The sequence below is a fragment of the Ischnura elegans genome, chromosome 10 (assembly GCF_921293095.1).
Source record: "Ischnura elegans chromosome 10, ioIscEleg1.1, whole genome shotgun sequence".
Lineage (NCBI taxonomy): Eukaryota > Metazoa > Arthropoda > Insecta > Odonata > Coenagrionidae > Ischnura > Ischnura elegans.
The window spans coordinates 50,685,538-50,697,821 of record NC_060255.1 but is presented as its reverse complement, the minus strand read 5'-3'; the positions used below and the strand labels follow the sequence as shown (position 1 = coordinate 50,697,821).

The 12,284-nt window shown below is 36.9% G+C and overlaps 3 protein-coding genes across 3 annotated transcripts; 2 read left to right on the top strand and 1 right to left on the bottom strand.

The window, feature by feature from the left end:
- The first annotated feature begins 733 nt into the window (after window positions 1–733).
- LOC124166525 (UPF0598 protein CG30010) lies at window positions 734–1,952 on the top strand. Its single transcript, XM_046544069.1, has 3 exons — window positions 734–942; window positions 1,017–1,065; window positions 1,150–1,952. The coding sequence occupies exons 1-3, from the start codon at window positions 796–798 to the stop codon at window positions 1,707–1,709; spliced, it is 756 nt and encodes a 251-aa protein (XP_046400025.1). The 5' UTR covers window positions 734–795; the 3' UTR covers window positions 1,710–1,952.
- On the bottom strand, window positions 1,718–6,881 carry LOC124166524 (AKT-interacting protein homolog B-like). The gene is made up of 7 exons (XM_046544067.1): window positions 6,625–6,881; window positions 6,304–6,554; window positions 6,122–6,186; window positions 5,942–6,042; window positions 5,268–5,515; window positions 5,020–5,188; window positions 1,718–2,264 (listed from the first exon to the last, which is right to left on the bottom strand). Exons 1-7 carry the CDS (start codon window positions 6,652–6,654, stop codon window positions 2,169–2,171), a joined length of 960 nt encoding a protein of 319 aa, XP_046400023.1. The 5' UTR covers window positions 6,655–6,881; the 3' UTR covers window positions 1,718–2,168.
- An 87-nt stretch (window positions 6,882–6,968) lies between these two features.
- LOC124166523 (26S proteasome non-ATPase regulatory subunit 7) lies at window positions 6,969–10,142 on the top strand. The gene is made up of 5 exons (XM_046544066.1): window positions 6,969–7,248; window positions 7,407–7,499; window positions 7,576–7,754; window positions 7,865–8,068; window positions 9,481–10,142. Exons 1-5 carry the CDS (start codon window positions 7,074–7,076, stop codon window positions 9,856–9,858), a joined length of 1,029 nt encoding a protein of 342 aa, XP_046400022.1. The 5' UTR covers window positions 6,969–7,073; the 3' UTR covers window positions 9,859–10,142.
- The last annotated feature ends 2,142 nt before the right edge of the window (window positions 10,143–12,284 follow it).

The window sequence follows — 12,284 nt, the reverse complement described above, 5'->3', positions numbered from 1 at the left end:
TAAAGTTTTCCTGGGAAGGACCTCCGAGTCCCTAGGTAATGAGGGCCCCATCGCCCATGGCAGTACCCATTAAAGCAGGAGAGAGCTATGGAGGGGAAAATAGTGGGCTAAACTAAAGAAGCAATACTACCAAAGATAAAATATTCTTTTAGATAATTAGTAGCATCTATCAAGGCAAAATACTAAAGGAAATAATAAAATCCTTCCCTAATAACGATACCATTTCCTTTCCGATACCAATCTTGTCGCTACGATGGTAATCTAGATCTACTGCAGTAAAACTGCGCTCTTAGTATTTCTCGTCCACAGCCACTGGAAAATTTAACTTCGGTTAAATACCATTAAAAGAATTACTAAAATATCGATTAAATAATCTGATTCCGAGTAGGTGTTATTGGTACGTGAAAAAGCCCAGCGAGGATGCTATTTGTAATTTGAATACCAAGAAGGTTATCGAGAACCCTGAAAATCGTTTAAACTTAGAGGAAAATATACCACTATACCTTCCAATCACCTTAAAGAGAGCTGCAGATGTCAACTTCCTCGCGATGGCATGCATTATAAGAAAATCACAAAAATATTATGATATTGTGCCCGACTCTTGCTGTACTTTTTTGGCGCCTTCCATTTATATCCCTCTTGTGGATAAAATGGGAAACGGACGTCGTAATTCACTACTGCATATAATATTCCATGACCATGACGAAAAAAAAGTGAACAGCGTTAGCGGCGTTCATTCTACTTGTTATAGACAATTTTGGAACTTTAGTGAAAATAAAAACTATCTCACCTGTCATGCAAGCAGCAATTTTGGGATCTCTTAGATCTATTAGCGAACGGAGATATTTGCTTCAATTTTGCAAGCAGATTCATTATGTGCAAGGACAATCTCCCGAGCCAAAAATTCGAGAATATTTCTATTATGTTGACCACCAAGGAATGGTACGCAGTAAGATCAACGCTGTTGTTGGTAAAAGCATTACTTGAATTTCGCACTATAATCAAGAAATTTTCAGTTGTTTTTAGATGATTCTCGAATGAAGAACTTCACATCATGTTTCAAAGGTGAGAGAAATAGCTTGACTATCTAACACTGCTTCAGTATAGATGTTTAGGACTCCGCCAATTTCACTATACTTTTCTTTTAAGACAAGGCCTTCCTGGTTTTCTTCTTCAAGCGAGTGAGGAGGAACGACACAGGGCGCTACGAGGAAGATTTCCCGTTCCTGTCGTTATGTGGAAGGGAAAGAAATTTCATTCGATACGATGACACCCCAATTGTGTACACCCAGGTTATCCAAGGAGACATTAAACCTAAGAGTAGGGGGAGGAAGGCATCGGATGTAAGTGGCCCAAAGAATGTGCAAATAAATAATCAAACCCCATTGTCAATCAATGTCAAAGAGGAGGACATAGGAACGGCTGTCGATTCGTACCACTTGAGTTGTAATTACACTGGAGAGGATCTGTGTGTGCCATTTCAGCCGGAGATGGTATTCGTGTCAAATACAGAGGGAAGAGTTTATCATCCTGCAATCCCAGAGGTTGGTGGAGTCGGTTTGATCAAATCATCGCTGGCATTCCTGTTTTCTGAGAGGTTTCGTTTTGACAATGGAGTTGATGAAAGGCCCACTCATATTATGTGGGGAGGTTCTCTGCACAAATTGAACTATGGCTGGATTAAGAACACCACAATTCCGTTAAAATGAAAAATAGATTTTACAAGTATGGCTTTATTTTACAATAACTATTTTTGTATGTTTAATTATATATATATAAATGTATAATTTCTACCCATAAAACTATGAAAAGACATTCAATATTTATTAAAATATGGCCTTCATAGACGGTTTTACTCCAACAGGATAGTGTATTACAAAAGTAAAATTTGCATTAAGAAATAAGTTATTAACGTATGTACATGGAGAAATAAAATAAATATTTTTACACTAGATGGTGTACAGAATGCGGTTTCTACCAAAGCACTTTAACTAGTGCATTTGGCTTACACAAATACCTTTCAATAAGTTTTTGAGCCTTTTCATAAGATGATTGAGCCATGAACTTCTTTTAATAGTGATGTTCCTGATGATTTTTTAATTTAGACGGACTAACAGGCAAACCCCACCCAAATGGATTATTAGCTGCTAGGCAAATGTTGAGGTTTGTCATAAAAATGACAATTTCTTTGAGAAAGGGATGAGTGTACCGGGCTGTACCCATGATAACCCAATAGTTGATGATGAATTGGTGTTCTCCAGTGGCTGCAAAGAAATAATAAATGGATCATAGGTATTTATAGACATTATGTTCTATTATTTTCATGAGGATGCAATATTTAAAGATGAAAGAAATCCATTTCAGAAATATAAACATTTAATCAGAATGTAAATTATTAACACTTTGCAAGGCATCTGAATCAGACAACAAGGGCTTGATAAAAAGAGGCAACAACAGGATAAGATAAAGCTACAGGTCCTTTCACATAAAAATACATTTAGATCAGACACAGTTGCTACTTCAATAATTAGTTGACATGATTAAAAATACAAATCCAATTGGCAGGCACATTAAAATTATCATTCTTGCATTTCAGACATTAATGCATGGGTGATTAAAAATAGTTATGATAATGGAAAATGGATAGCAAGAATAATGACAAACCCAGGAAGGTATGAGGGTTCCATTGAGTTCATAAAAGGGTATAATAATATGAATTATTCACGCCAAATCATAACTGGATCCAGAGAAGGGCTAGGGGAGGCTACAGCCCTTTCTTGGGTATCAATTTACTAGATAAAAATGGTAATTTTGATTGGACGCCCACTACTGGTGGGAGGTTACCCTCCAGGTTAGTGGCATAACTAGGAATATGCTTTGGGGGGGCATTGGAATGGTCTGGGGTGACGACCCTGCCCCCAGGCAACGGGCGGTCCAGGAAATTTATAAGGAAAATGGCATGCCTGGAAATATATTTTACATCATTTTATCACCAAAAATTTAACTTTAAGCAGATGCAGTAATTATATGTCAAAACTAGACAATAGTTTTTTTTAATTTTTTATTTCCCTGAGGCTGAAGGGGGGGATCTATCCCCTCATCCTCCCCCATAGTTACACCACTGCCCTAGGTGCTTCCCCTTATCCCTATCCTGGATCCGGTGCTGCTTTGACATACAATACATTTACCAAACGAACTCAGTTTCATCTAACCTCTGACAAATATTAAGAAAAGAAAGTGAGCTGATTCAGTGCACTGTATTTAACAAGATGGATTTAACCTATCGACTCTCCGATTCTTCTGTTTTCATCCCTCCCATTTGTTTACACTATTCAGTACATCTCTCCCTTCTATCTAATTAATCTAATTGCTCAATATAGAATTACCGATGATAGCATCCATCCTGTCCTGCTTTATCCATGCTGTCAATAGCAAATTTAAGCCAGTATGAGATAATAATGAATCAAAGCAGAACACAATCTCTGGCAGAGATTATTTGCCACTGTTTAAGAATTCTCTATACCCATTTTGGTATTACATAGAAGACTTATCATGTGTTCTTTATAAAATGAGTCACGGCTGGGCGACATCGCTGGGGGGATGACTAAATGCCCAAACAGTGTTTAATTGGGGGATAATCCATAACAAAACCCCCACACTATAGCAGTTTGTCCGGGTAAGTATTTTGCCTTGGGCCAGCCCTGCAAGGAGTTGCCATTGATGGGAAGCAGTTGTTGTGAAAATGAATGAAAATAATTGGATAAGATTAGCAAGGCCTCCTTTGTACATTAGTACCACATTTTAGAGCCAAAACTGTGTACAGTGGACAATTCTGCACAAATATCAGTCCCTCAGAGGAAGGAAGTGGCCATCGGATGTGAAAAATGAAAGTCATGCACAGCTGAGTCCCCACCACATATCCCACCATTATGCAGTTCAGGTAACTGTCCATTTCTCATATATCCCATGACTCCCATGTACTCTTTTTTTCCATCACACTACATATGTATCACCAAAAATCTCAGGTTGATCCTTTAGTCCTAGACATTGCCAGAAGATCTCCACTTTATATCGGGCTTGACTTATGATCTGAGCTGATCTTTCCTGCACTTTTTAACACTCAAAATATTGGCAAAAGTGTTTCTTCTCGCACAATGAGCTATTAAATATACAATTATGTTTCTTAATTGTCAACACGACTCATTTTTAGTGGAGCAAAAATTATATTCTCTGATTCCTTGTCTGGATATACATATGTAATGCCAATTTAGCATACAATGGAATTTGCTTTATAATCGGTCCTTTGGATTGGATTAAAAGGGTCTACTGAAATTGAGCATTAGGGCTCACTGCAGGTTACCTATTAGGACACTGACTTTTGGGCTAAATTAAATTACAAAGAAGAACTTTGTGCTTTCACATTAATATGTATTTATTCACGACCATGATTTCAACTTTAAACTAAAAATGTATACAATGGCTAACTCAATGACATACAAGCAAGACTGCTCGATGACTAATTTCCTGAAGTGGTCATTTGGTAACCCCCCTCTCAGCTGTAACCCTCCTACCCATAATTTATGCTACCCTGCTTCCTTTACAGAAGTTCTATATCACTACATATTTATTTACCTTCTGACGTCATTAACAATTTGATGAAACTTGCTCATGTGATTAATTTTATTTGTACACACACAATTGTTTTTATTACTCATGTAAATAAATATGGTTAACACAGACTTTGAAGTTGAAAACTCTAGCTCTTGCCAAATAAAAAGAAACGATGTACCAAAAGGATTAGTCCTTATTACAAGTTAATAAAGTAGATCTAATGTTAATTTAGAAGTCAATGATATGATCAATGATCTTTCACCTACACACATTCTCCCACTGCCTGAAGGACTAATTACGCAATAATTAACATGCATCAGTAAATGTGTGAGAGCATTAAATTAAGTATTCACTATACATATCAAATTCTAATCACTTGAGTATTTAATATAAAAAGAGTAAACTTACCATCTGATTAAGCAACTTTTTCCTGTACTGTTCATGTATCTGTTCATCATACTCCTTGAATACAAAATAGTGAGGATCATTTATTGCTGTTGGGTCATTCAAGTGTTCCAAACTGCATTTTGCAGATTCAGCGGCTTTTTGAGCAAATAATTCAGAATTACTTCTGTGCCTGCAAGGAGAAAGTTAAGAAATCTAAGAAAATGCAAATAAATTCCACCAACAATATAAGCACAACAAGCTTTGCTTACATTTCAGCGGCATCTCCATTGAGTGGAGTACTAGTTTGTGGCCTGAGCATGGCCGATTGGAAAGCAAGAAGGATTGGCCATATATGTCTTGAATGTGAATTGTGATCATTTGTACCAAATGAAGCTCTATCAGAAAATTCTGTTTTCTTCTCATCTGCCTCCACCACCTCCAAAGCATCTTTATAAGCGAACACCCCTGTTTGGGGGTCAACCATTGGATGAAATATTGGTGTTTCGAAGATAAGCTCCTGTGTGAGAAGCATTTATTTTCAATTGAGTTCAAACCAATGGAAGTCAATTGAAGAATTAATCAACACTCAAGATATAGAATATTTGGAACATGTTAAGAATGCGAGACAAGAAATGGTAGGTGTGAAAAGATTAGCTGATAGGAGATTGAGTGGAGAGCTGCACCAAACCAATCTTGGGATTGTTGACCAGTAATGATGATGCAAGATTGAGAAGAGTAATTTAAAGGTACACATATAGCTTTTAAAAATTTCTAAATATAACCGAGCAAAGGCTAAACTCTATTTATTTTCCACTCTTAGGGGCATTTAATTTTAGATGCTCTCCAGTCCTTCACGTTTACTACTAAAATCAACTCTTCCAATCTAAGCAAAATTGGATAGATAAACTAATTACAGTAGGTACGCGTGCGAATGGTTACTCACAGGGGATCCACTGCTGGGAAAGGTGCTGGGAATCCTCAGTTGAAAACGAAATACTCCTCCTTCGTACATTCCTTCATGAATGAAATACACACCAAACCACACTGCAATTAAAACAAGGGCATAATCACCAAGATTCTCCAGCATACCGATGTACATCAATTAAATAAGCAACAGACTTACAGAACGCTGAATTGGCGGAGGGAATAATATACATCCCAGGTATAGCTTGCTTAAGAAGTAATTGACTGAAATATAAAACATCACGATTACACTTAAATTTTTAAAGAACAGTTTTCAGAAACATGGTATTATGTTTAATCGTTGGCGACTTTGGACTGATAATGTTTAACACGTCAACTTACTACTCGGATATCATCACGTATTCTTGAGAAACTAGATGCTCGATTCCACTAGGAGCACTTCTACCATTACCTCCAAATACACCGTCGACTTTGTTATCAGAGACAGAGGACGGAGGCCTATCAATCATTTTAACAGCCGTTGATGTTACTATACTGGTAACACCCACCTCGTTGACTGTGGTGATCGGTGGCAATACTTTCCTAAGTGAACCTTGTCTCTTGAACGCAGTGTTCGCCTCGCCTTCATCACACTGTATCATAGGATTAATTAATGTACAAGATTTAATAAAAATATATCAAATCGAAAGAAAAGTTGCCTACCTGTAGTTTTCCTCTAGTTCCCATGTCCATTATTTATGTTGTCAGCTGAGTGTATCTTCGTAAATAATTCATTGCCTTTTCAGACTTAAAAAATTTAGCCAAGCACATTTAAAATCAATTCATACCCCCAGAGAATTTTCCAGAGAATTCGTCACCGATTTTTAAATAACATGCCAATTCTCCGACCTTCTTTGCGGGCGAAAAATTTCCTCGATTTTTAGGGGTTTGTTGAGTTTTGGTTTGCTTAGTTATGGTACGCGTCACGTTTTTCATTTGCAATAATTTCATTCTTCATGGCGCTGTAGTTAGCGGAAATAAGCGTAACTTCGAGTTTTGAGTGTATATTCCTCTATGTCATCGTATACGTGAAAAATAATTGTCACTGTTGATAGTACTCTATAAAGAATTACTTTACTTTATTTTGCGAAAGTTATTCAAAATTATCCGCCATGCCGAGTCAAGAAATCACTACGAGCAAAGTCGTAGTTCACCCATTGGTATTATTAAGCGTCGTTGATCACTTTAATAGAATGGGAAAAATAGGTAACCAAAAGAGAGTTGTCGGTGTTTTGCTGGGCTGTTGGAGAGGAAAAGGTGTATTAGATGTATCAAACAGTTTTGCAGGTGAGATCTTTGCTGTACCGTACTGTGAGAATCCTATTCTGCAGGAATTCCTCATATTGTTACGGTTTTTAGAAAGTTGTTACAGCTTGTGAGCCTCAATGCTGAGCAAATCGCACTATAATGTATGAAATATTAATTTGGTTTCTATATGTTTTTAGTTCCTTTTGACGAGGACGATAAAGATAAATCGGTGTGGTTCTTAGACCATGACTACCTGGAAAATATGTACGGAATGTTTAAGAAAGTTAACGGTGAGTAACTGTATTTATCTCTGTAAGTTATTCTACGTCAACATTTATTTATACATATTATTGATTAATCTTACAGCCAGAGAGAAAATCGTCGGATGGTATCATACTGGTCCAAAACTTCATCAGAACGATGTGGCTATTAATGAGCTGATTCGAAGGTATTGCCCATCCTCAGTTCTCGTTATTATTGATGCCAAACCTCGCGATTTAGGTTTACCCACTGAAGCATACCATGCTGTAGAAGAAGTGCATGACGTGAGTAATAAGTATTCTTGAGATAGCTGATGATATTTTCCCATGTGTGTAAATGTTTTGTGACCCGTATGCTTAATAATTGTTTCTAATTTGTTTTGGATATAATGTAGGATGGAACCCCAACCACAAAAACTTTCGAGCATGTTGCCAGTGAAATAGGTGCTGAAGAAGCTGAGGAAGTGGGCGTGGAACATTTACTTCGAGACATTAAGGACACAACTGTCGGCACATTATCACAAAGGATAACTCATCAACTCTTAGGACTTAAAGGATTACACTCTCAGATCTGGGAAATTAGGAACTACCTACAGCAGGTATATTTTAATTTTTCATTCATTATTCTGGTCTTTGCTCTGCTCTAGAAACAATTACGCAGAATTGTTGAATTGAATTGAATTGAATTGTTGAATTGAATACGCAATTGCAAAAAAATCTCTTCAATAAGACTGTGAAAACTGAACTTGTACCTTTGACTTGAAAATTGTGGTTGGTTTACCTGAAAAACTATTTTCACCAAGTCAAACGAAAGTGTTTTACTTAATCCTTAAAAGTATGAGGAGATCTACTGTTCATCTCTGCTTAGAGCTCCAATTAATGTAAGCGTTGGATATAATTGTCACCCCGCCCACCACAACTCAATTTCAGGTAACTTGCTATGACTTTGGAGGGGATAACCTTAAAAGATTGCTTGTTCACTGCAAATTAAAACTGAATAACTTTTTTTGGCATAACCATGAATTAGTTTCTTAATCAAGGTAATATTAAGGTATTAGTGATGTCCATTGAGGCCCTGAAAACTTAATGCGATAAACCAAAATGGCTGTTGTGTATGATGCAGTCTGAGCCTAGATTGGTAGACTATTTTACGAATTCATCTTGGTTGTAAGAAACCAATCTACGTACTCCTATTTTAGTCATTGTAATCAGTATTTGTACCAGGGTTGATTGATTTAAATCATGATTTAAATCGCGATTTAAATCACTTGATTTTTATTTTTTTTTAATCAGGTGATCATTCATTGAATCATAATGTGATCTATATGTTTGATTTTTAAAGTCATGAAAAGGAAGCTGTAGGTGCATAATTTTGATTTTTATTTCTTAATTAATACAATGAATCGACAGTTATCAGCACAATGGTGGCTCTTAAATAGAAATGATACTGTAGGAATGCATGTAACATGAAAATTTAAAAAAATGGCTTTGGTTAGAATACTAGTGTATCCGTTGAAAAAAAATTGTTTTCTGATTTAACTTCTAAGCGTAGGCACCATACAAAGTTGCAATTACAGAATTTTTCTAAACTTCATATGCTTTAGAACTGCAGAATATAGTACATTTGATACTTCCAATGGCAATTTTATATTATGCTGGTGTCATTTTTAATTTGTTACCATTGGCATTTCCATAGTTCTCTCCCCTGATTGACTAAATGTTGTATTGAGTTTAGAGTATGTTGCCTCTTGTTGTTTATGCAAACGATCATTCTCCAATATGCTGCCTAAATAGTTAGTTTTGCAAATAACTGAATTTTTGATGAATAGAGAATCATAAAAATCTCATTTAAATCAATAAAATCCGATTTAAATCAATAAAATCCTGTTTAAATCAAAAAAATCAACAAATATGATTTTTTTGAAAAAAATCATGATTTTTATCAACCCTGATTTGTACCATTCATTCTCCTTCCTAAATGGTATTCTAATGTTTTTTTTTCCTATCCAAGGTTGTCTTGGGTAAACTTCCCATGAACCACCAAATAATCTATCAGCTTCAAGATGTGTTCAACCTCCTACCGGATGTGTCTGGGCCCTCATTTGTTCAGTCCCTGTACGTGAAGACAAACGATCAGATGTTAGTTGTGTACCTGGCTGCTCTCACCCGGTCCGTCATTGCCTTGCACAACTTGATCAACAACAAGCTTGCAAATCGTGATGCAGAAAGGAAGGAGGGAGGAGCGGGTAAGAAGGAAGAAAAGGAGGGAGCAAAGAAGGATGATAAGGATGCTAAGGACTCGAGTAAAAATGGGAAGGACAAGGATGAGAAGTCCAGTGAAAAGAAAAAGGACGATAAAGAAAAGGAGAAGGAAGAGAAGAAGAAGTAGAAAGGTGAAATGTGTAATTTATAAGAGCCACTAATTGCATATTTTGCTTGTTCACTCCAGGTGGAATTAAATGTGTACAAGTAAAAGTGATGGAAACAATTTTGGTGGACACACATTGATGGACATTGGCTTTTCTAAAAGCTTTTCACGTTAACACATTTCAAATTTTTCCTACTGTAATTATTGAATCTTGAGATGTGGAGGCTAGCCAGAGCTTCTTTTTTGCCTGTACCATTTTTAATTTGTGAATGAAATGTTTGCATTAAATGTATCACAAAATCTAAGGCAATCCCATTTTACTTTTTATATTCCTACATAGTTGCTTCAGTATTAGCCAGCAGGCCTTGATGAGTGGTTGGTAAATTTGGCTTCATCACTCATCATTGTTTTAGGGATGTGCGAGTACTCAAACATTCGAGTCGAGTAGTTGGTACTCAACTCAAGTGCTTCGAGTACTATTACGAATGTTGAGTCGAGTTGAGTAGTTTCAGTTACAGAACTGTCGAGGCTAGTAAGTTTATAAATCTGCCAACAGGTGGTGCTATGATGAAAATCATGCAATAATATCATTTTTAAAGTCGATAAGTTGTTCTAATGCCTTCGCCTTGGAGTTTCAGCTTTTGTATACATAGCAGACTGCGACTATACGTGGGCACCGAATACCTTCTCGTCAGGCGTGACAGCCGAATGTCTTCCAACCCAGTGTGAAACATTATTTAAATTGACTGCATATTACTAGAGATAAATTAATTGTGCTAATGGAACTGTTTAAGACAATCAATTTTCATTTATCTCATAGTTGTGACACAATGAAAATCAACGTTCTTCATTATCTTTACCTTTTTAGATCAAGCTACGCATTCGTAATACAAAATTCACAAGGGAATTGGAGATGGAAAAAAAGAGCATATGTTGGCCCTTGCATTGCTGTATTGCCTAGTACATGAATTGCTATACTCGACTCTATACTCGTGAGTAGTTTTCAACTTGATCAAAAAGTACTACTCGCACATCCCTACATTGTTTTTATTGAAAGCTTTAATTTGGCAATAAATTGCATTTCAGGTATGCCCTCAGAATGGTATACTGTAATGGAATGGTCCTCTTAAAATGTGCAGTGAACATTAATGTGACATTGATTCAGAAAATTTGAAGAAACGATTGACTTCTACTAATGGAGAACATCAGAATGTAAATTATCAGTAATCAGTTTCTAAAATAAAAAATCATAATTGCTATTCAGTCAGTACCAGTAATGAAAATTTCCATTTAATCTCGAGGAAGGAGTTAGTTAAAGTAAAATATGATGCTAGAAAAAAGAAAAAAAATTGTCCTGATACTTTTAACTATTTCATAAAGAACTTATGTGCTTCAGAAGAATTGCATGTGGAAATTATCCATTTGGAGAAGACCATGGAATATGATGATTAGAATCATGGAGTAAGAGATTCCAATGTAATTTGCAAGGAATATCCCCGGATAATGAAGGGTCATGAATATTGCCATGAAGTGAAGATATTGTTTTATATAAGTTAATGTATACTCGGGCATATAATATAACCCCTAATTTTTCCAGTTATGTAAAATGTAGATTTTAAGCTACACTCAAAGTACAAGACTCTGCCCTTCCAATGCATACTGACTTGTACCTATTTAATATATCCATCCTTTTCTACCTATCGTTATTGCTTGGACATTGCGTTCCAACCTGCTCCCGTATTGTTGCCCCATACTATCAAGATACAGATGCAGCCATTTTTGTGCTCCCCTCCCCCTGCGCAGCCAATGTAGATTCCCTATTCCAGCACTGAAGTATGAAAACAGGTGCTGAGAACGAGACCCAGCATTTAAGACAGCTGCTGACTTTTTATAAGAATTTTCTTGGTTTTGTGGCATTTTTTAGTGTTCCCCCGCCCAAAAAATTTCTGGTTCTTTCAGAAATTCCTCCAAACTTCCTCCGAACTTATCCGCAGAACTTCTCCCGCTAAGGACTTTTCGCGCTAAGGTTTTTCGCGCAAAGGCCCTTCCACAAAGGCCCTGTCTCCGGAAAATCCTGCCTCCGGAAAACCTGCATCCGGAAACCAGCATCCGAAACCAGCCCCGAACCAGCCTACCTGCAGTGCAAGACTTATATAGGACTACTGCGGAGGAATACTTACTCCTTGGCAATCAAGGGGAAATGGGTGATGAGTCTCTAGTATGCAGTTTGGAGTGAGAAGTATTACCATAGTCCTATCACAACTCTCTCTCCCTCCAGCACCTCACCCCACTATGTCTCTCCCCTCTTTGTGTTCCAATGAATATCCCTCTGATTCGACTGATGTCTCCAACCCAGAAGTATGAGGGGAAATTTCTGGCTGGTATGCTGTTCACTCCAACCCAGGGATGATGTTTTGCGGAGCAGCCTGTCAACAGGGGCAGTGACG